The 24,389-nt window shown below is 44.2% G+C and overlaps 1 protein-coding gene across 6 annotated transcripts in view; it reads left to right on the forward strand.

The window, feature by feature from the left end:
* synj1 (synaptojanin 1) overlaps nt 1–23,530 on the forward strand; it is a 31,346-nt gene extending 7,816 nt beyond the window's left edge. The window contains exons 11-30 of one of the 6 annotated variants that reach the window (XM_063013563.1): nt 3,229–3,381; nt 4,513–4,678; nt 6,286–6,477; nt 7,698–7,782; nt 7,897–8,037; nt 8,797–8,989; nt 9,508–9,666; nt 9,853–10,009; nt 10,111–10,228; nt 10,377–10,589; nt 11,203–11,281; nt 11,580–11,742; nt 12,318–12,503; nt 12,781–12,912; nt 13,334–13,372; nt 13,824–13,864; nt 17,232–17,406; nt 17,488–17,783; nt 17,913–17,936; nt 19,988–20,068. In XM_063013563.1, coding sequence (XP_062869633.1) covers nt 3,229–3,381; nt 4,513–4,678; nt 6,286–6,477; nt 7,698–7,782; nt 7,897–8,037; nt 8,797–8,989; nt 9,508–9,666; nt 9,853–10,009; nt 10,111–10,228; nt 10,377–10,589; nt 11,203–11,281; nt 11,580–11,742; nt 12,318–12,503; nt 12,781–12,912; nt 13,334–13,372; nt 13,824–13,864; nt 17,232–17,406; nt 17,488–17,783; nt 17,913–17,933 — 2,709 coding nt within the window. In that variant the 3' untranslated portion in view covers nt 17,934–17,936; nt 19,988–20,068. Of the gene's footprint in view, nt 1–3,228; nt 3,382–4,512; nt 4,679–6,285; nt 6,478–7,697; nt 7,783–7,896; nt 8,038–8,796; nt 8,990–9,507; nt 9,667–9,852; nt 10,010–10,110; nt 10,229–10,376; nt 10,590–11,202; nt 11,282–11,579; nt 11,743–12,317; nt 12,504–12,780; nt 12,913–13,333; nt 13,373–13,823; nt 13,865–17,231; nt 17,407–17,487; nt 17,784–17,912; nt 17,937–19,987 lie in introns of all 6 variants that reach the window. The other 5 variants (XM_063013564.1, XM_063013560.1, XM_063013561.1 and 2 more) reach the window with 5 other exon arrangements.
* The last annotated feature ends 859 nt before the right edge of the window (nt 23,531–24,389 follow it).

The raw sequence follows: 24,389 nt of genomic DNA on the forward strand, positions 1-24,389 counted from the left end.
TGCCGTCACACATGCTTGAGACCATCTGAACCAAACAAATTAATCTTGGTCTCATCAGACCATAGGACATGGTTCCAGTAATCCATGTCCTTTGTTGACATGTCTTCAGCAAACTGTTTGCGGGCTTTCTTGTGTAGAGACTTCAGAAGAGGCTTCCTTCTGGGGTGACAGCCATGCAGACCAATTTGATGTAGTGTGCGGCGTATGGTCTGAGCACTGACAGGCTGACCCCCCACCTTTTCAATCTCTGCAGCAATGCTGACAGCACTCCTGCGCCTATCTTTCAAAGACAGCAGTTGGATGTGACGCTAAGCACGTGCACTCAGCTTCTTTGGACGACCAACGCGAGGTCTGTTCTGAGTGGACCCTGCTCTTTTAAAACGCTGGATGATCTTGGCCACTGTGCTGCAGCTCAGTTTCAGGGTGTTGGCAATCTTCTTGTAGCCTTGGCCATCTTCATGTAGCGCAACAATTCGTCTTTTAAGATCCTCAGAGAGTTCTTTGCCATGAGGTGCCATGTTGGAACTTTCAGTGACCAGTATGAGAGAGTGTGAGAGCTGTACTACTAAATTGAACACACATGCTCCCTATGCACACCTGAGACCTAGTAACACTAACAAATCACATGACATTTTGGAGGGTAAATGACAAGCAGTGCTCAATTTGGACATTTAGGGGTGTAGTCTCTTAGGGGTGTACTCACTTTTGTTGCAGGTGGTTTAGACATTAATGGCTGTATATTGAGTTATTTTGAGGGAAGAATAAATTTACACTGTTATATAAGCTGCACACAGACTACTTTTCATTGTGTCAGTGATAGCTCAGTGGTTAAGGTACTGGACTAGTAAACAGAAGGTTGCCGGTTCAAGCCCCGCCACCACCAAGTTGCCACTGTTGGGTCCCTGAGCAAGGCCCTTAACCCTCAATTGCTCATTGTGTTCAGCTCATTGTGTAAGTCGCTTTGGATAAAAGCGTCTGCTAAATGCTGAAAATGTAAATGTAAATGTGTCAAAGTGTCATTTTGTCAGTGTTGTCCCATGAAAAGATATACTTAAATATCTGCAGAAATGTGAGGGGTGTACTTACTTTTGTGATACACTGTATATATATATACAGTGTATCACAAAAGTGAGTACACCCCTCACATTTCTGCAAATATTTCATTATATCTTTTCATGGGACAACACTATAGACATGAAACTTGGATATAACTTAGAGTAGTCAGTGTACAACTTGTATAGCAGTGTAGATTTACTGTCTTCTGAAAATAACTCAACACACAGCCATTAATGTCTAAATAGCTGGCAACATAAGTGAGTACACCCCACAGTGAACATGTCCAAATTGTGCCCAAATGTGTCGTTGTCCCTCCCTGGTGTCATGTGTCAAGGTCCCAGGTGTAAATGGGGAGCAGGGCTGTTAAATTTGGTGTTTTGGGTACAATTCTCTCATACTGGCCACTGGATATTCAACATGGCACCTCATGGCAAAGAACTCTCTGAGGATGTGAGAAATAGAATTGTTGCTCTCCACAAAGATGGCCTGGGCTATAAGAAGATTGCTAACACCCTGAAACTGAGCTACAGCATGGTGGCCAAGGTCATACAGCGGTTTTCCAGGACAGGTTCCACTCGGAACAGGCTTCGCCAGGGTCGACCAAAGAAGTTGAGTCCACGTGTTCGGCGTCATATCCAGAGGTTGGCTTTAAAAAATAGACACATGAGTGCTGCCAGCATTGCTGCAGAGGTTGAAGACGTGGGAGGTCAGCCTGTCAGTGCTCAGACCATACGCCGCACACTGCATCAACTCGGTCTGCATGGTCGTCATCCCAGAAGGAAGCTGACGCACAAGAAAGCCCGCAAACAGTTTGCTGAAGACAAGCAGTCCAAGAACATGGATTACTGGAATGCCCTGTGGTCTGACGAGACCAAGATAAACTTGTTTGGCTCAGATGGTGTCCAGCATGTGTGGCGGCGCCCTGGTGAGAAGTACCAAGACAACTGTATCTTGCCTACAGTCAAGCATGGTGGTGGTAGCATCATGGTCTTGGGCTGCATGAGTGTTGCTGGCACTGGGGAGCTGCAGTTCATTGAGGGAAACATGAATTCCAACATGTACTGTGACATTCTGAAACAGAGCATGATCCCCTCCCTTCGAAAACTGGGCCTCATGGCAGTTTTCCAACAGGATAACGACCCCAAACACAACCTCCAAGATGACAACTGCCTTGCTGAGGAAGCTGAAGGTAAAGGTGATGGACTAAACCCAATTGAGCACCTGTGGCGCATCCTCAAGTGGAAGGTGGAGGAGTCCAAGGTGTCTAACATCCACCAGCTCCGTGATGTCATCATGGAGGAGTGGAAGAGGATTCCAGTAGCAACCTGTGCAGCTCTGGTGAATTCCATGCCCAGGAGGGTTAAGGCAGTGCTGGATAATAATGGTGGTCACACAAAATATTGACACTTTGGGCACAATTTGGACATGTTCACTGTGGGGTGTACTCACTTATGTTGCCAGCCATTTAGACATTAATGGCTGTGTGTTGAGTTATTTTCAGAAGACAGTAAATCTGCACTGCTATACAAGTTGTACACTGACTACTCTAAGTTATATCCAAGTTTTATTTCTATAGTGTTGTCCCATGAAAAGATATAATAAAATATTTGCAGAAATGTGAGGGGTGTACTCACTTTTGTGATACACTGTATATATGTATATAATGTCTATCTATCTGTCTCACTACCTGTCTATCTCTCTGTATATCTGTCTGTCTGCCCATCTGTCTGTCTATCTGTATATCTATTTCTCTATCTATCTACATGTCTGTATATCCATATGTCTGTCTGTCTGTTTGTCTGTCTATCTATATATTTTTCTGTCTACCAATCTATCTGTCTGTATATCTGTCTCTCTGTCTATCTATACATGTACAGTATATCCAACTGTCGGTCTGTCTGTCTGTTTCTCTATCTGTCTGTCTATCTATTTCTCTATCTATCTGGAACACAGTGCATTTTACAGCAGCATATATAGAACTTATATATTAGGGTTTTATTTAGTGTTTATTTACTTATTACTTATTTTTTCTATATGTTTGGTCACCTGTGTATTGGTTACTGTGTTACTGTGCTAAGGTTCGGCTGAATGTCCAATTTCTTGAAGTCCAGGTCCTAATTAAGTCCAATTTGTTTAATATTATAATAATTCTATGATTATTTTTTGGTCCAGATGCTGCCTCAGCAGTTAGAGGCCATGGGTCTTACAGAAAAGCCCCAGCTCGTGGCGCGCTTTCAGGAGGTCTTCCGCACCATGTGGTCAGTCAACGGAGACTCGGTCAGCAAGATCTACGCAGGCACAGGGGCTCTGGATGGAAAAGCGAAGGTATGCCGTACACAACTATACCAGTGATAGCATCAGTTCAGGTTGAATTTAATTGTTCTAATAAATGAGCAAATATTTATCAAACAGGACAGGCCTGGAAGTGAGATTTCCTGTGAAGACCCAGATACATCCATTTAATGCACAATTATTTTGTACTCCTGTATATCTGTCTCCTAACTCTTAAATGTGTGTGTGCTGTGTTCTGCTTTCCTTTGGACACTCCTTTACCTGTGGGGTAAGTTGACAAGCTTCGGGGGGCTCATGTCCTGTCATTCTCCTGTGTTCGTCTTTCTTTCTGTGTTTCTGATTCTGTGTGAAGGAAATTAAAAGAGCAAAAGAGAGAGAGAGAGATAGTGAGGAAGCACACCAAACATCAAACTGTCTGATTTAGGTTTCCAGACCACTAGACAGTACGGGTGACGGCTGGGTCCGATAAATAAATTCATATCTTATATTGGTAAACACTGAGCGCACGGGCTGGCTGTTCCCCATGAGATATAGCCAATCATGTCTGTCTAGACGCCCGGCCGGCACATAGCATCGCTGAGATTCAAACCCGGATCTCATAGGCTAGAAATATAGATCGCTGCGCCACCCGAGCGCATTATTTATTCAGCGTGAACACATCCTGTATATCAGGGGTTTTCTAACAGAGAAAAATAATTATAAATAAATAAATTGGTACATGAACGCCCCCTTGTGGAGGCTTTGTGTTACATCTTGTAAAGAGAGAGTAAGATGCATTGTGTTGCTTGGGTCACGTAAACAATATGTATACCACGAGTGTTGTTGCTCATTTTCACCTCTCTTAGGCTCAGCCTCTCTCCGCCCTTCTCCGGCTAAATTTGGGATCATGTTTGGGGTTGATGAAGCATATCACGCCTGCACTTTAATAAACCACAAAAGTGATCACACAAGGGTAAATTGCTGGGATACGAAGTCTGTGATCATGATAAATAATCATTTACAATCATTATTGAGGTGTTTTGTTCAACATTTGTGACCGTTTTTATCACCCAGTGTTGTAAACTGATCATGCGAATCCATGCTGTGCTCGATTGGTCTGTTCTGTTCATTGCTTTGGCACTCGTTTCTACACGCCCCATGTTCAGCGCTTGTGTCGTACCGTAGGGTGGAAAGCTGAAAGACGGGGCCCGGTCGGTCACCAGGACCATCCAGAACAACTTCTTCGACAGCTCCAAGCAGGAAGCGATCGATATCCTGAGACTGGGCAGCACTTTAAACAGTGACCTGGCTGATAAAGCTCGAGCCCTCCTGACCACCAGCAGTCTGTACGGTACGTAACTGACCCCGATAACTATACTGTCAGATAATGATACTTTAATATGTCTGGAACCTTGTTTTAATGCACATAATAATAATCCCAGTTCAACTAATGTGGAATCAACAATTTAATATCATTATTTTCAAATCCTGTTAAAGGTGTTTGTTCCCTTTCTTTCAGCTGCTTTCTGTATTTTAAGGGTCATTATAGTCCGAAACCTGATTCAGCACAGTATTTACACCGGATACCCTTCCTGACACAACCCTGCTTATTGTATCTGGCGTTGGGACCGGTATTGGGAGCGCACTGACAACCCTTTACCACCATCGTCAGACTTAGCCAATCGTGTCTGTGTAGACGCCTGACCAGCCGATAGCACAGCTGAGATAAAAAGCCCGGATCTGAGCCGTAGTTGATCTAGTATATTTACCGCTACTTTACCCGAGTGCCTTAGAGATGTTTGTGGATGCTGAGATGAGCTTATGTGCTCCAGCAAAACCAAAATATATCGTGCATATGAAATGTACTTAAATAATAAAAATTGGTGGCAATCCTGTCCCACTTGTGGTTTACAAGATGTAACGTAAAGACTCCACAAGGGGGCGTTTGTGTACAAGTTTATTTCATTTTTATGTACCTTTTATGTACCTTTTTTTCCTGTGACCCTTGAGATTCAAAAACTTGCTTTAAGGTATAGCTTTAGGTCTGAGTAGATCCATGTACAGTATGTATTAGATAGATAGATGTGCAAATTGTGCATCTGGTACATGTAATAAAAGCAGTATTGTATCTGAATATATACAGATATATACGAATAAATATAGCGATAAGGATATTGTTATAGTTATAAATATATACAATGTATTGGTTATGGGTATATTAATATATATGTATTTAAAATAGAATATGAATATAAACTGTGTATCAGATATAATATGTATCAGACATACTGTAGGTATGGATGAGTATAATAGTGGTAATATATGGATAATAATAATAGCAATACTTAGTTATACAGTTATAAATACTGTATAACTGTAAATGTTCAGTATTTCTGCTGGTTATATCATAGAAACCTGCAGGGCTACAATTATTTACAATTTAACTCTAAGCTGCGAAGCAAAATCACTTCATATTTGCTTAAAGTTGGAAACTCGAGCGAAAACGCTTGGCTGATGCTCTGTCACGGTCGTATGGCTTCTTCTCAGCATGCTAATCTTCCTCTGCAGCCATTCGGGGTGTGAGATTAGCTTTAAAAGACGTTGCGCTGGTGTTGTTATCTGCCCCGCTGGCTAACGGCTAACTGTGCTACTTCTCTCCCTGTGTTTATCTCTCTCTCCCTTCTCTTACTGCTCACGTGGTCAGTCTCTGAGCCCATTTTACAATCAGGTACAGCATGTGTGGCACACTCGTAAATGTTTATACTGCCTCTTTATGAGGCTTGTGTTTGTGTTTGCTGTTTTTACTACCGTCATCATCCTGTCTTTAAAAACGCCGCCGCTCTGATCAGTCTGGAATACATGTGCCGTGTTTCTAGCCCTTGAATGTACAACTATAGCCCTGAATGTAGAACTAAATCCCCTCTGTTCGTGTCTGACCGCCTCTCCTCTCGTTTTTAGCGTCTCCCAGGGTGCTTTTGGGCATGTGTCAGAATCACCACAAATACACCCGGCCCAAAAAGATCCGCGTGTGCGTGGGCACGTGGAACGTCAACGGGGGCAAGCAGTTCCGCAGCATCGCGTACAGGAATCAGACCCTGAACGACTGGCTTTTGGACGCACCTAAGAAGGCGGGCCACCTCGAGGTCCAGGGTGAGACACTTGTCACTATTCAAGATGAATTATTTAGAGTTTACATTTTCAGCGTTTAGCCGACGCTTTTTATCCAAAGCGACTTACAGCAATGTGACAGTATATTGTCTAAGCAATTGAGGGTTAAGGGCCTTGCTTAAGGGCCCAACCTGGCAGTGTTGGGGCTTGAACCAGTGACCTTTTTTGATTACTATTCCAGTATCTTTACCACTAGGCTACAACTGCTCCAGTACAATGAAATGCTTTTTTACCAAAGCAGGGGTCAGAGCGCGGGGTCAGATATTGTGCAGCGCTCATGGAGCCGAGAGGATTAAGGGCTCTTGCTCAAGGGCCCAACAGTGGCTGCATGACAGATTCGGGATTCAAACACACAACCTTCTGTTCATTAGTCCAAAGCTCTACCACTGTCCACGTTCTTGGGTTAATGTAAACTGATCAGCCATAACATTAAAACCACCTCCTTGTTTCTACACTCACTGTCTATTTTATCAGCTCCACTTACCATATAGAAGCACTTTGTACTTCTACAATTACTGACTGTAGTCCATCTGTTTCTCTACATGCTTTGTTACCCCCTTTCATGCTGTTCTTTAATGGTCAGGACCCCCACATGACCAACACAGAGCAGGTATTAGTGCAGTGCTGAGAATGATCCACCACCTAAATAATACCTGCTTTGTGGTGGTCCTGTGGGGGTCCTGACCATTAAAGAACAGCATGAAAGGGGGTAACAAAGCATGTAGAGAAACAGATGGACTACAGTCAGTAATTGTAGAACTACAAAGTGCTTCTATATGGTAAGTGGAGCTGATAAAATGGACAGTGAGTGTAGAAACAAGGAGGTGGTTTTAATGTTATGGCTGATCGGTGTATTTCAGGGCAGTTGTAGCCTAGAGGTTAAAGTACTGGACTAGTAATCAAAAGGTCACTGGTTCAAGCCCCACCACTGCCAGGCTGTCACTGTTAAGCTCTTAAGCAAGGCCCTTAACCCTCAATTGCTTAGACTGTATAATGTGTCAGTACTGTAAGTGGCTTTGGATAAAAACCCTATAATAATCCCTGTAAAACACAAACATTGTGGGTCAGTTTATTCTCTAGTGGTCTACAGCGTCACCCAGTGGTCAGCAGAAACATTGCCTCACCTTAGTTATCCAGTTTGCTTGTGTCCACAGTGTACAAAACATTCTGCTGTATTTAATTACGATAAATGTGCATCCCAGACAGCAAAGTCCAGCCTCCAGACATCTTCGCCATCGGCTTCGAGGAAATGGTGGAGCTGAATGCTGGCAACATAGTCAGCGCAAGGTAAACATTTACCTCTATTTAATGCACATTACCAGACCAAGCAAGAGTAATAGATCGTGTGGTCAAGTACATCCATCCATAAGGAGCTGTAGTTACTGAGATCATTTTTTGCAGCACCACTAATCAGAAGCTGTGGGCGGCCGAGCTGCAGAAGAGCATCTCGCGGGATCATAAATACGTCCTGCTGGCTTCAGAGCAGCTGGTCGGAGTCTGTCTGTTCATCTTCATCCGGCCCCAACACGCCGCCTTCATCAGGTAAATCACCGGTTCAGGCTGTTATGACATTCACTGGTTTGCTGTCGAGGAATAACTGGAAGAGTCGAACAAAAAACCCAAAACTCGGTCCTGGGGCGATCAGGTGGGACAGGGGTTTAATGACCTAGTCCAGCACCACAGGGAGGGTCCACCTAAGGGTCGGGAGCTGAAAAAAATGTGTCGCAGATTAAAATATTAATGATTAAATAAACCTGTAAGTAAACGTCCCCTTGTGGAGGCTTTGTAATACACATAGACAGTAAGATGCATTGCTTGGGTTGCCTGGGTCGCGTAAAAATCATGGACAAAATGCGGGTCGCTTAAAAACAAGTTTAAAACCCCTGAGGTAGAAGACGGAGGTTTCTAACGTTTGCGGTCCTGGTTGCACATTTAGTCCATCAATGCAACCTGACACAAAGAGCAATGGCTATGAATTGGAAATACCTGATCAGTGCAGATTACTGGCTCAAAAATAAACTGATTTAACACCAAGGTCTCGTCCTTTTAATACTTTTCATACATTTAAATGTTAAGTTAGGGGATGCACCAACCCTTTTCTACTGTGGATTCCTAAAGCCGACTGAATTTTTTGAATTGGAGGCCATAATAACACATTACAGCTTACAGTAACTCTAGGTCCTACAGACCAGCAGTAGGATTTAAGATCAGCTATATCCTATAATGGTTAAATATTTTGACATCATTTATTTTCTTTATCATTTCATTGGTGCAGAATAATTGATTGATTGATCTGAACAGGGACGTGGCCGTCGACACGGTCAAGACCGGCATGGGCGGCGCCACTGGGAACAAAGGGGGCGTGGCCATCCGCATGCTCTTCCACACCACCAGCATATGTTTCCTCTGCTCGCACTTCGCTGCCGGCCAATCGCAAGTCAAGGAGCGGAACGACGACTACAACGAGATCAGTCGCCGGCTCTCGTTCCCTATGGTAACCACGGCGACAAATAAAGTTCTGCTTTTATTTCCCTTGACAGGATGGTACAGTAATTGCATTTGGATAAAAAAAAATATTAAATATTTACTTTACCCAGGGTAATTTGACATATGGGAGAGTAGGTAAACTAAATGGACAGAATTGTTTTGGACACTGTGAGCTTGTTGGACATCACATCTCAAACAAGCTATAACGACAGCCACTCTTCTGAGCAGCTTCTCACAAGACTTTGAAGTATATCTGTGGGAATTTGTGCCCATTCAGTCAAAAGAGTTCATTCCAAAGCTGCTTAATGGGGCTGAAGCACAGGAGTTTCTTTAAATCACGTCTTTATAGAGGTTGTTTGTGCAGTCATGCTTGAACAGGATAGAACCTTGCCTGAACTTTGTCATTGTCTCTATATATTGATTTATTACACCTGTTAGCAAATACATTAGAATTTGCCCACATTGTAGTTGTTTGTATTTATTAGGGCTTATTGGTTGATTCATTTTCTTTCTGTTCGTGATCAGGGTCGTTTGCTCTACTCCCACGATTACGTGTTTTGGTGTGGGGACTTCAACTATCGCGTCAGCCTGCCCAACGAGGAGGTGAAAGATCTGATCAGGCATCAGAACTGGGACGCCCTTATAGCAGGGGACCAGCTCGTGGAACAGAAGAACGCCGGCCAGGTAAGAACTGCATTCACATTAACGGTCTGCACTCCCTGACACTTAAAATCATTTTTAAAGTCATTCCTAATGCTTTTTACACATTTAAATGTTAAATTATGGACACACGATGTTTTGTTTCTGTGTTTCATTAAACATAACATTTAAGACTATATAAACATAGGCACTTTTCTATCATTATGTCAGGTATTTAAGGGCTTCATCGAAGGAAAGCTGGACTTCGCTCCCACCTACAAGTACGACCTCTTCTCCGACGACTACGACACCAGTGAGAAGTGCCGCACGCCTGCCTGGACCGACCGCATCCTCTGGAGGAGAAGGAAGTGGGATTTTCAGAAAACTGGTCAGCTTGCTTGTGTCTGTGGGGTTTATTTTTTTGGGAGGGTTGTACTGTTTTTGTGCTGGAGGTCAGACTTGTTATTATGTTCGTATGTCTCTTTTTAGCTGAGGAGCTGGACCTGAACGTAGTTGGAGCTCCACTAGACGAGGACGGCGAGCATCCCTGGAGCCCTGGAGAGCTGAAGTACTACAACAGAGCCGAGCTCAAGACTTCAGACCACAGGTATGACAAACAGAAGTCCGTCCTCTGCTTTGACACGCCCTTGACCTCTAGGATACGTGTACCACCAGTGGTACATTTCGAGTTTCACAGCAAATTGCATATAACACTGGAAATGGCTCGTTTCTCATTTCATATCGGTGTTCTACAGGCCAGTGGTGGCCATCATAGACGTGGACGTCCTGGAGGTGGACCCGGTAGCGCGCCACCAGGTGTACAAAGACGTCATCGCCCTGCAAGGGCCACCGGACGGCACCATCCTAGTGTCGCTGTGCAGCTCGGGCCCCGACGACTACTTCGACGATGCTTTGATCGACGAGCTGCTGGACAAGTTCGCGACCTTCGGCGAGGTCATCCTGATCAGGTAGGATGAGGAAAACGTTGGTTTAGTCCATTTATTTGACGTCTTATTGAATAAGACCATGTAAAAAAGATATAAACATTGTGAGCTGAACCATTTCAGCATCATGAATGAAGTTGCAACCATTTAATTCCAAGCTCTCACAAAACGGGAAAATCGTGATTATCTTCATCACGGCACCTGTTAGTGGGGGGGATTATTATTATATCAGGCAGCAAGTGAACATTTTATCCTCAAAGTTGATGTTAGAAGCAGGAAAAATGCCGAGCGTGAGGATCTGAGCGAGTCTGACGAGGACCAAATTGTGACGGCTAGACGACTGGGTCAGAGCGTGTCCAAAACTGCAGCTCTTGTGGGGTGTTCCCGGTCTGCAGTGGTCAGTATCTGTAAAACGTGGTCCAAGGAAGGAACAGTGGTAAACCGGCGACAGGCTCATTGATGCACGTGTGGTCCGATCCAACAGATGAGCTGAAGAAGTTCATGCTGGTTCTGATAGAAAGGTACAGGGCTATTTTGGCAGCAAAAGGGGGACCAACACAATATTAGCAAGGTGGTCATAATGTTATGCCTCATCGGTGTATGTATGCTGTTTTAAATCATCTTTCCTCTGGAACAGGTTTGTGGAGGAGAAGATGTGGGTGACGTTTTTGGAAGGGTACTCCGCACTGGCTGCGCTCTCACTGAGTGCGTCCACTGTAAGTAAAGGTTATTAGTTTATTATGGCAATATTATTCTGGTCGGGGTCGCGGCAGGTCCGGTTCCACCGGTAAACACTGGGCGAAGGCAGGGATACCCTGGACAGGCCGGCAATCCATCAGACATGGCCAGTCATGTCTGTGTAGATGCGCAGCTAGCACTGGATCTCAGCACTGGGCACCGCAGAACCTTTTGTGCTGGAGTGTGTTCGATTGTGTTCTGAAAAAAGTCGTTTCTTGTTGGGGTTTTTTCCAGCCCCTGAGTCTAAAGTTTTGTCCCACATCGTTGTTCATCCAGGTTCTGGGGAAAACTATTGACATCCGTCTGAAGAGTCCCGGCTGGATCAAGAGTCTAGAAGAGGAGATGAGTGTGGAGAGGATCTGCGGCAGCGTCCCCACGTCTGCCAGCTCCACGCTGCTCGCCGAGGACACCGACATGGGAGACGAGTTCGATATGGAGGGTACGTAGGGTATCATAGTCTTGGGGGTGCAGTGACTACCTGTCCTGTCATGAACGGAACCAAAGTGTGTAAGACACGACGTTAAAATCCTAATATATAAAATAAAAAATAAATAAAACTAAATTTTACAGATGCTTTACCTGCTTAAATCCTTCTAGTGTCATCACATTACCTGACTGACACAATCTATATCTTATTTAAAACCTCCTCCTCTTCGCATTGTTCATATTCATTCATTCGTTGTATGTTTCGGCCACCGCTTTATCCTGGTCAGGGTTGCGGTGGGTCAGATTCATTAGCTAACGGGTAGGAAACTCCCCGGACGGGTCGCCAGTCCAACACAGAGCAGACACACACACACACATTAACACTTATGGCAGTTTTTGTTAGCCGCAATTGACCTGACTGCATGTCTTTGTACTGTGGGAGGAAACCGGAGCACCCGGAGGAAACCCACACAGACACAGGGAGAACATGCAAACTCCACACAGAAAGCACCGACACCCAGGCCCTTCCTGCTGTGAGACGGTTCATATTCTTCAAGGGAATTAAATTAAATGTTTCTGTGTTTGAAGGTGACGTGGAGGAAGAGTTGGAGGATATTCTCCCCCAGCACCTGCAGCCAGGTTTGGGCATGGGCCCGAGCACCTCCCCCGCTGCCTCGCCTCGCACCAGCCCCTGCCCCTCGCCAACCCACGGAGAGCCCGCGCCTCCCTGCAGGCCCAGCAGAGCTCCTCCGCGCACGGCCGGACCCCCTCAAGGTAAAGCGCCAGATCTTGTGTGTCGCTGTTTCGAAATATGATCGTAGAAAAAGTTAATCATTTACATTTATTGATTCATATATTGTATATTATTAATATATAAAGGTATATAAGTGTATATGAAAAATATAAGTGTATTGATTGTCTTTTTACCTGCCTGATGTTCTCCTGATGTTTCTAGTACTGCAGATGTTTGTGCAGATGTTTCTGCTATGCCCATGTGATGCTGCCTGTGTATTATGGTGATGTTAATCATCACTGATGTTGACCTCTATAGGTTCTCCATTCGATAATCAAGCAGCGGGAGCTCCAGTGTCTCAGGGACTGGAACCGAAACGCCCCCCTCCGCCACGGCCGAATGCCCCCCCAGCCAGACCCGCACCTCCACAGCGTCCCCCACCTCCTTCAGGTAAATCTGCCTCTTTGCCCCCTTCCTTATCAGCGTGACTCTGGAGGGCCGTACCCAAGACACGCCGTCTTTCTGATGTGTGTAGTAGCCAACCGCTTCTGTACTGTACTGTGTCATGTACTGATTCCTTCAGCCTGCCCACCCTTAGACACAGCCAATCATGTCTGTGCAGGCACCCGGAAGGCCGATAGCAGGGCTGGATATCGAATGTGAATGACTTCTTAGTGGAATTGCTTTAATTCGGCCTCATTTTCTAAACATCGTGATTAACGTTTTAGCCATTATTGTTCATTGTTGTTCCCTAGTGGCAGAATAAGGGGCTAATTATTCAATATCTTATTGTAAATCTATCACACTGTAGTGATCAATAATCTAAAGCTAATCAATAATAGTGAATTATTTTCTCCTCCATGCTGCCAAGGACAAAAAAGCCCTGCTTTACCCAGAGCAGATGTTGCCGGTGAGTATAAGTGCAATGAAATGAACCCTCTCTGTGCCCTAGTGCTATAATCCATTAGCATTCTTCAGAAATATAGCCTGACTTAACCTGACTGGTACAGTAATCTCATTCTGCCTGCTGGCACTTGGCCTGGCATTTTCCTGACTCGCCCATTCGAGGCGTCCCGGTTATTTAAGTTGCGTGAGAAAGGGAGCGCACTCTCGAGCTGCGTTTGACCCCGTGTCGAACAGGAAGAGGTGAATCGAGGAGGTGGTGGGTGGGGGGAAAATTGCTTGGAGATGAGAGAACCGCAGCGGCCTCTGAACACAGTGGCTCTGAAACCTTGCGAGTGATACGCGTGAGCCAGTTGGCATGGAAGAGGGTTGGATAGCTAGAATGCACTGAAGCTGAGTCCACCCTCACATTTATTGCTAAGAAAAACAACATGTTCTTTGCTGCTGCTGTCTTCCAGGACGAGGCCAGCCTACAGGAGCTCCGGGCGGCTCAAGACCGGTGGGTACCCTTAGAGAAAGAGTATATAAAAAAACCTTTAGTTTATATAATGATAAGATACAGTGGAAACTCGATTTAACGGACTAAAAAGAGGAGCACTGGTCTGTTAAATGTGTTTTTTCCTGGGGGTTCCGGAAGCATGTAGTGTAAAACCTGTAAATAAATATTAAAATGGGTGTACTGTACTACATTTCATATTTCATACAGAACCACATTCCTCACATGTTCCTCAGCAGTATCTAGATGCCCGTTTTGGGTACCACAGACAGGCTGAGAAGGTCTTTTGTACCCCAGGCATTCAGACTGTTTAACACCACACTACGACGGGGTCGTTAAATTGGACTTTGACTTTAACTCACGCGCACTGACACTCATACCGTCATGTCAAACCTACATATGACATTTTTATCTCTTATATTTATAATTACATGTATATATTGGTTATAATCTATACTACTGCTTCTACTACATACAGTGTATCACAAAAGTGAGTACACCCCTCACATTTCTGCAAATATTTCATTATATCTTTTCATGGGACAACACTATAGACATGAAACTTGGATATAACTTAGAGTAGTCAGTGTACAACTTGTATAGCAGTGTAGATTTACTGTCTTCTGAAAATAACTCAACACACAGCCATTAATGTCTTAATAGCTGGCAACATAAGTGAGTACACCCCACAGTGAACATGTCCAAATTGTGCCCAAATGTGTCGTTGTCCCTCCCTGGTGTCATGTGTCAAGGTCCCAGGTGTAAATGGGGAGCAGGGCTCTTAAATTTGGTGTTTTGGGTACAATTCTCTCATACTGGCCACTGGATATTCAACATGGCACCTCATGGCAAAGAACTCTCTGAGGATGTGAGAAATAGAATTGTTGCTCTCCACAAAGATGGCCTGGGCTATAAGAAGATTGCTAACACCCTGAAACTGAGCTACAGCATGGTGGCCAAGGTCATACAGTGGTTTTCCAGGACAGGTTCCACTCGGAACAGGCTTCGCCAGGGTCGACCAAAGAAGTTGAGTCCACGTGTTCGGCGTCATATCCAGAGGTTGGCTTTAAAAAATAGACACATGAGTGCTGCCAGCATTGCTGCAGAGGTTGAAGACGTGGGAGGTCAGCCTGTCAGTGCTCAGACCATACGCCGCACACTGCATCAACTCGGTCTGCATGGTCGTCATCCCAGAAGGAAGCTGACGCACAAGAAAGCCCGCAAACAGTTTGCTGAAGACAAGCAGTCCAAGAACATGGATTACTGGAATGCCCTGTGGTCTGACGAGACCAAGATAAACTTGTTTGGCTCAGATGGTGTCCAGCATGTGTGGCGGCGCCCTGGTGAGAAGTACCAAGACAACTGTATCTTGCCTACAGTCAAGCATGGTGGTGGTAGCATCATGGTCTTGGGCTGCATGAGTGTTGCTGGCACTGGGGAGCTGCAGTTCATTGAGGGAAACATGAATTCCAACATGTACTGTGACATTCTGAAACAGAGCATGATCCCCTCCCTTCGAAAACTGGGCCTCATGGCAGTTTTCCAACAGGATAACGACCCCAAACACAACCTCCAAGATGACAACTGCCTTGCTGAGGAAGCTGAAGGTAAAGGTGATGGACTAAACCCAATTGAGCACCTGTGGCGCATCCTCAAGTGGAAGGTAGAGGAGTTCAAGGTGTCTAACATCCACCAGCTCCGTGATGTCATCATGGAGGAGTGGAAGAGGATTCCAGCAGCAACCTGTGCAGCTCTGGTGAATTCCATGCCCAGGAGGGTTAAGGCAGTGCTGGATAATAATGGTGGTCACACAAAATATTGACACTTTGGGCACAATTTGGACATGTTCACTGTGGGGTGTACTCACTTATGTTGCCAGCCATTTTAGACATTAATGGCTGTGTGTTGAGTTATTTTCAGAAGACAGTAAATCTACACTGCTATACAAGTTGTACACTGACTACTCTAAGTTATATCCAAGTTTTATTTCTATAGTGTTGTCCCATGAAAAGATATAATAAAATATTTGCAGAAATGTGAGGGGTGTACTCACTTTTGTGATACACTGTATATTCATTCATACCGATATATATACCTATGATTATCATAATGTGTATGGGTAATACATATATTTGTATATATTGTTAACAAGATTATATAGACTACTGCTGCTATTTTTAATTATAATTCAAGCCAAAGTATCGAACACACAATTGCTGTCTATCTATCTGTCTGTCTGTCTATCTGTCTGTCTATCTATCTCTATCTATCTGTCTATCTATCTATATATCTATCTGTCTATATCTATAATCTGTCTGTCTATCTTTGTGTCTATCTTTCTGTATATCTCTATCTTTGTGTCTGTCTATCTGTCTGTCTATCTATCTGTCTATCTATCTCTATCTGTCTATCTATCTATCTATCTATCTATCTATCTTTCTGTCTATCTGTCTGTCTATCTATCTGTCTATCTATCTCTATCTATCTGTCTGTCTATCTGTCTGTCTGTCTCTATCTATCTATCTGTCTATCTGTCGGTCTATCTATATATCTCTATCTGTCTGTCTATCTATCTCTGTCTGTCTATCTATCTCTGTCTGTCTGTCTATCTGTCTGTCTATCTGTCTGTCTGTCTATCTATCTAGCTATCTATCTGTCGGTCTATCTCTATATCTCTGTCTATCTGTCTGTCTGTCTATCTGTCTGTCTGTCTGTCTATCTATCTATATATCTCTGTCTGTCTGTCTGTCTATCTATCTCTATCTGTCTGTCTATCTATCTATCTATCTATCTCTATCTGTCTGTCTGTCTATCTATCTCTATCTATCTGTCTGTCTATCTATCTCTATCTGTCTGTCTATCTATCTATCTCTATCTGTCTGTCTATCTATCTGTCTGTCTGTCTATCTATCTCTATCTATCTGTCTATCTATCTATCTCTATCTGTCTGTCTATCTATCTCTATCTGTCTGTCTGTCTGTCTATCTCTATCTATCTGTCGGTCTATCTATCTATCTATCTATCTATCTCACTTTTCTAGTCTTTTGAAGCCATAACTGAGCACTAGAACTTGCTAAAATGAAGCATAAAACACTGAGAAAAAGGCGAGAACGAAGCGAGCCTCCCAACAAAATAAAGCCTATCGCTCATGTAAACAAAGAGAGGTGCGCTAGCTAGCGGACATTTACTAAACTACTGGTCTTGGTACAATTTTTGCAGGAATTTTAAACAATCAGAGCGGGTAAACTGAGACAGTTTTCCAGATTTTGTCCGTTAAATGGAGGTTCCACTGTACTGTAATGTTTATTTGCCAGATTAGAATAGCATTACTCAATAATCACATCTTGCGTTCTTTATTCGATTATTTTAGAACATCCCTCCTAGGGCAGGAGTTATCAGCAGGCCTCCTCCTCCGGCTCATCCTGGAGCACCAAGACCTATAGCTGAGGTTCACCCCGGGGCCCCCAGACCCACATCGGACAACCACCCCGGAGCTCCTAGACCTGTCCCGGATCCACAGAACAAACCAGCGGATCTGCCTCTGGGTGGGTGGACGACTAAATTAAATTACACAACGACAGTATTTCTCTACTGTTATTAATTTATTGTGTTTATTTGTGTTTTAGCTCTTCCTCCCGCGATTCCCGGTCCCGTCAGGCCTCAGATGGTCTCTCCCGTGCAGCCTCCAGCCACTTCCCCTATACGGCCTCCGATCCAGCCCCAGCTGCCCCCTCCCATGATACCCACTCTACCCCCACCCATGGTGCCCACATTGGCAGCCCCCATGCAGCCTCAGCCAGCTGCCACGGGAACGACAGCCGCCACGCCAGCTCAGCCTGGCCTGGCGTCACCCAAACCGCCGCCCCGCAGCCGCTCCACCCACGCCTTGCCACCGGAGGCAGCTCCTGCTTCTGATTCTCAGGTAAGTCCAGCTCTCTCTCTGTGTGTGTGTGTGTGTGTGTGTGTGTGTGTGTGTTTATCTTTTCTGATACTTCCCGCTTGTGTTGACACTTGTGTGTGTTTGTGTGTTGAACTTTCTCTCTCTTTAAAGCAGGAGCAATCCTCAGGTTGAAAGGTATTTCTTGTAGATTCTTCTCTTCACAGAAGCATCACTTTATATCCCAGAAATTTTGTCCTACGGTTGTGAAGAAAGGTTCATGAATAAGTTATAAACTAGGAAGGAAGAAAGGGATAGAAGCATTTGGTCTAAAGCAAATACAGAAATACTACAGTGGAACCTCTGTATGCGATTGTCTGAAACTGCGATGGTTTTATTTTTCAGGGGGCACGAAACACCGCACTAAGGTCCACAAAAGTGCTAAACATGCACATATGATCCACAGTAAAATGAATAGTGTGAATAGGGACAGTGGGAGCCTAGTGGGTGGAGCTTTGGGCCATCTACTGGAAGATTGGCGGTTCAAATCCAGGCTCTGCTATGCAGCCACCGTTGGGTCCTTAACCCTGTCTGCTCCAGGGGCGCCGTACGATGGCTGACCCCATGCGCTCTGACCCCAGCTTCCAAAAACAAGCTGCAAAGAAAGAATTTCATTGTACTGTACAACTGTATATCTATCTAGAAATGTAAAAAAGTCATGTAAAACCTGTAAATAAATTCCTTTTTCTTTCAAAACCATATCTGAGCTCTAGAACTTGCTCAAATGAAGCATAAAACGCAGAGATAAAGGCGAGAACGAAGCGAGCCTCCCGGCGAAACGAAGCCTCTCGCTTATTTAAACAGAGAGACATGCGCCACCTAGTGGACAGTTACTAAAGTACAGGTCTCGGTACGATTCTCGTGGGAATTTTAAACAATCAGACCGGATATTTGAGTTTGTCTGTTAAATCCAATAAATGGAGGTGTGTATCTAAATTTATCAAACTTTTATTTATCAAAGTGGAATTAATCTGATTTTTGGTTAAGACTGGGGTAGAGGGAGGGGTTTAGAAATACCAGCTTTGATCTTTTTACCAGTGACAGTCGGGTCTGGTCATTATTCATGAACTCGTCTTTACTACCTTGGGATAAAATTCAATATCCCAGTGGATGCTCATACATCAGCATCTGTTCCACTCGCTCATCCCCCTACATGTTTCAGTTCATTATTGTTACTGTATTTATAGGTAGTTTGTTGTTACCTGGTGGTATGATGTAAAATGTCTGGTGAGACTTTGTTCGAACGCTTTCTCTGAGTAACTCTGATGGTCTTACTGGTAACTACATGTTTTACAAGGACTGAAAGGTTCGAACAAAGTTGTGTCTTGTATCACCCAGCTTGTCTTTCATCATTGTTTTATTCGCCATTTCAAACATCCACTTCCTGCACACCGTCGAGTCGACTGAACTTTATCATATATGGTCAGACCACCTACACCTATCATGGATTGAGCTCATGTGGGCGACGCTGGCACCAGTCAAGGCTGATTATCATGAAATCAGCCTTATCAGCCTCTTTTACTAGCTTTTTCTAAATAATAATTAATGTAATTCAGTATCTGGACTCGGTGTCGTCCAGTCATCATGCACAGACAGTGAGAATACTGCACGTCATGTCTGCGTCACAGCAACATTCACAACGCCAGTCCAACAGAGCCAAAATCTGCAGCTCGTCCTGCGTTTAGTGAGTAGTGAGTGAGTTTTCTTGGTTTTTTGGGGTTTTATTTATGCTTTATTCGCATTTTAATATTAAAAGCACAAACCTGTGCAGTGAAAAGTCTGAGGCCGCTTTACCAGCTCAGTAGAGCGGCTGCTGTTATAGCTGTTACAGCTGAAGATCTCACCGAGGTCACTCTAGTTTAATACCGATTGTTTTTAAAATAGGACGTCCAGCACGCTCAGGGTCGGGCGTTTAAGTACTTTCGGGCATATAGTGTATTTAGCCTTGCTCAGGGGCCAAACAGGGGCATCTTGGCGAATGTGGGGCTTGAACCGGTAACCTCAAGGTACGTTCTTTTTAAAGCAACAGGACAACTAAACTAGACTTCATATCGCTTACCCATAATTCATAGTACAAGAGGTCCCACTTGTTCATAAATCATATAAACACAGAATCATAACGAGTCAAATATTGAAATGAATTATAAATACACATTATCTGTCATGCTCTGTTTTATTTTCCTCTCCAGAACTGGACAAACGGCATCCAAGTAGAAGCACAAATGACGCCGGACCCCCTGGATTCTCTCCTCTCCTCCAGTCCTTGGTTTATCACCCAGTCCGTGTCCAGAAGCTCCTCGATCCACAGTTCCGTTCCCGTTTCCTCCCCGTCCACGTGCTCGCGCTCCCTGAATTCCACTCCGCTTCCTACGTTCTCCCAGCCGGACCGGACGCCGAACCCCGCCGACCCCTCCCCTGCTCTGCTGGCGCCGCCCCCTCCCTCTCGCAGCCGCTCGCAGGAGGTCCTCCCCGTCTCCTCGAACCCGTTCGTGACGGACCCCGACGTCCAACCCAGACCCAGCAGCACCAACCCTTTCTCCGGCAGATCCGCATCGCTACAGCAGCGCTCGCTCACGCCCGACTTCGACGTCGAGCCGGGACTGCGCGCCTCCACCCTCCCTCCGTCCCGCGACGCGACCCAGCGCGTCCAGCAGTGGGTGACCTTCGACGATGACGATTCGGGATTGAAATTTACGGTCAAATCTCCACCGTCGAACGCGCTCACAGGGCCCAACCAGCAAACACAGAACAGCTATTCGGTATTCGGGTCTGACCCTCGAACCAACTGGCCGCCCCTCACCACACCCGCATTGCCCTTATTGCCCCCTCCTGTGGCAGTCAGGACCAATCCCAGCATAACCCCAAGGAACCCCCTGATCCCGGAGTTTACAGAAAGATAATAATGTATGATGTAGTGTTGTGCTGAATGGGACGTGTGTGTGTGTGTGTGTGTGTGTGTGTGTGTGTGTGTGTGTGTGTGTGTGTGTGTGTGTGTGTGTGGTGATCAGACAGAATCCTGTATTTGTTTGTACCGTGTCCATGGTGTGCTGTTTTACTGAAATCGAGAAACACGGCGGCTCCTTTCTGACTGAATAACGGTCCTGGTACCTGTATCTATACGAAAATATATGAATATACAGTCACACAGGGACGTGTGTGAGAGATTGTGCAATATTAATGCGTCTTATTTTCAGTTTTATGCATTTTTGGCCACCGGTGCGGAAAACTAAAGAAATTAAAGAAAACTGCACTTACTTATAACAACTCCTAGATATTTTAAACTCAGATTCTTTCTGGATTTCCTGTCATTATGAATGTATCTTTAATCGGTTTTAATTTCTACAATTCCACCACACAGCGTATCGTAAATATGCATTCCTTCTGTAATAGGGGTGTAGCGATGCAAAGATTCTGCGCATATTGCAGTCTGTAGATTCATTTTAATAATCAAGATATAAAAAAACACCAATAAAATCCCCCTCCTCAAGCACTGGACTGTAGATTCACCAGACTGCAGGGGTAAAGCATTCGTACCTGTACTGGTGTTAGTGCTCATCATGCGTTCACACTGTGGGATTAGTGCTTAGCTAAGATATCGGTGAATGCACCACATGAGCAGATAAATTAATTCGAACCCTTTGCCCACATTTGATTACGATGCACCAGGTCGAATCATTAAAAAGCAGCACCTTTCATTTTGTGTGTGTGTTTTATATCACCACTATGTACTGTGTAGCTACAGTGCAGTGCATCCTGCTATTTAAAGCTGATAAAATGTGTCGCAGAGGAAAATAATAACCTGTACACGAACGCCCCCTTGTGGAGGCTTTATGCCACATCTTGTAAACCACAGTGAGAGTAAGATGCATTGCTGCATTGTTTTGCCTGGGTTGGAAAAAAAGATCATAGACAAAATGTGGGTAGTTTGTTCTAGAGTGCCATCAAGTACCTGGTGTTAATTCCGTCCCTTTCGTCCCATTTCTAATTTAAACGCGCACAAAAGCCCGGATTGAAAATGCTTCCTACAGCATTGGGGGCGCCTATGTAAAGAAGTAAAGCTTCAGCACTATCATCAGGCATGTCAGAATCGTATTATCATTATTAATACAGATTTCCACTGTAAATGCAGGATCCTGTAATGCATTCCAAGTTCAAACCTAATGTACCTAATGTATCGCAGCACCCCTATTGTGTATGGCTATACTCTATATTCTGTACTCTGTGTATTCTTCTCTGTATCTCTCTAGACTGACGTGTTTTAGTTGTAAATATATGTACATTCATTGTGGTCTATAGATAAATATATTCTCTCTTAATTAATATATTCCTGACATACTTGTATTACACTGAAAAAGCTCTCACGCTTAAGGTCTTTTAATCATAATTTTTTTGGAGAGTGCTGTGTGTGCTCGTGTTCCCGTACACCGGCTCACCCCGTCCTGCCAAACCTCATCCAAAGCTTGGAATAGTCCGCCTGTGCGTTTACAGAATGTGCTTATTTTAGTGAGTTCTGGTGTCGGTGTTCTTACTCTCATGTTTCTTCTTTGGTACTTCACTGGAAAACGTTTATTTATTTTAATATACTTGGTGTGTTCTGATGGGTGTCGTCTGTCTACATATATGCACTGTGTGTGTGTGTGTGTGTGTGCGCACTTGTTTGTGTTTTGGTGAGGTGCTGACCCGCGGTTCCATTGCACGGCAGGTTCGATTTAATTAACCAGCCTTTTGAATATGTGTGGCGTCTTCAAGCATGTTTAAACACGCACAGCAGAATAAAAAGACATATCACTTGCACTCCTCGATCGATTAGCACTTGCCCGTGCTGACACTGTTAATACTCGGTGTCGTTTGAGGATTAGATGTGTATTATAACGAGCACATTCCGTCCCGTGTTGCTCCGTTTTGATCCTGGAATTTGCTCTCGGGCGCAGATATTTTTTCCTGGTATTTGGGGAAGGCTGGTTCTCGTGCAGTGTTCATCGTGCCACTCTTATTCTTCGTTCGGGTGTGGGTATCGCTGCTGATCTGAGTTGTAGAGTCATGTGCATACTGGCACACTTTGGGTTCATGGGGAATTTCTGTATAATAACGGCAGTTATCTGCTAGGTGAGCAAGGGTAGCGGAGACGTCTTCTACTGTGGGTTTCCTCAGTCTGTATTTTCAAGTTTCATTGCGTCGTGATGAGATTTTAGGGGTTTTTTTGGTGTCTGAATGTTTATAGTAATAGTAAAACGACTTTTCATTTTTAGTACGACCCTCCTCCGTGTTTTGCTTCACGTAGAGGAGGTTTGCTTGTTGAATATTAATGGAAAGGCCCTCTTTGGTCATTACAAGACTTGAGCGGTGACACATTATCAACCATTAAATAAAAGATTTCTGAAATAAAGTCTGACTGAATGTGAGTAAATGTGTTTTTATTTGAGCTTCTGGGTGAAAATCATAACCACTGAAAAGTATAAGCATTACTTTGTACTTTTAATGTGTATCCAGCTAACTAAAATATCAAGCCGAGGTTTAACTATTCATTCCTTTCGTGATGTTCGTAACTTCAGCTCAGTAGTATAAAGATTCGTGTTAAGCGATGTGTAGCGTGACTGTAAGTATAAACACAAACCATGACTGCAATTCAGTACTTAGTATTTAACTTGTAATCCGAGGTCATATCAAGTTGCACAGCTGTATGGAGTAATCGGTGTCGTGCGTATGCAATAATAAATGGACATGGACATGTACTGTTGGTCTTTGTGGGTTATTTTTCACCACACAATCATGTTAGATTTCAATCTATCTGTATCATTTAGATGTCTATTAGTTTAGCACAGAGCTCTCATGGCACTGACAGAATTCTTGTTTCCCAACTTGTTAGCTAGATATACGTAAGTCAGTGCCTGTCACTAATATTTATACAGTATCTATAAATCCTGATTAGACGAAGCGTCAGAACCAATAGATGTGCCGTCCTGAAGGAGCTGGACTGTCCGTGTAACCTGAATGGGCTGTAAGTACCACCTTATGATACCAGTAGTGACAAGAACTCTAGCAAACCACAAAACTAGAGAAGAATCAGTCAGGAATGATAAGTCTGGCCACCACCTCTAAAACCATCTAAGCTGGTCAATCACTGAAGTATAAATCCATGAAGTTTAATTGTTTTACATTGTGATGATTGTATTCTCTTCATTTCAGAGCAGTGTGCATTTTAGTTGATCATATATCACATATACGTTTGTGTATATATACTTAGAGAATGCATAAGGCCCTGGATTCGATCCCCAGGCAGGGCGGTCCAGGTCCTTTCTGTGTAGAGTCTGCATGTTCTCCCCGTGTCTGCGTGGATTTCCTGGGTGTGTGTATGTGTATGTATGTGTGTCTGCCCTGCGATGGACTGGCGTCCTGTCCAGGGTGTTACTGTGTGCCTTGCGCCCATTGAAAAGCTGGGATAGGCTCCAGCACCCCCCAACCACCGTAATTGGATAAGCCGGTAAGAAAATGAATGAATGACGGAATGTTCATGCTGTATATAAAAACCCAACACAAACAGGTCTAGTAGATGATTGCTAGATGAGTCCAAACTGACCTCTGCTGCCAAAT

This window comes from Trichomycterus rosablanca, chromosome 18 (genome assembly GCF_030014385.1).
Source record: "Trichomycterus rosablanca isolate fTriRos1 chromosome 18, fTriRos1.hap1, whole genome shotgun sequence".
NCBI classification, from domain to species: domain Eukaryota; kingdom Metazoa; phylum Chordata; class Actinopteri; order Siluriformes; family Trichomycteridae; genus Trichomycterus; species Trichomycterus rosablanca.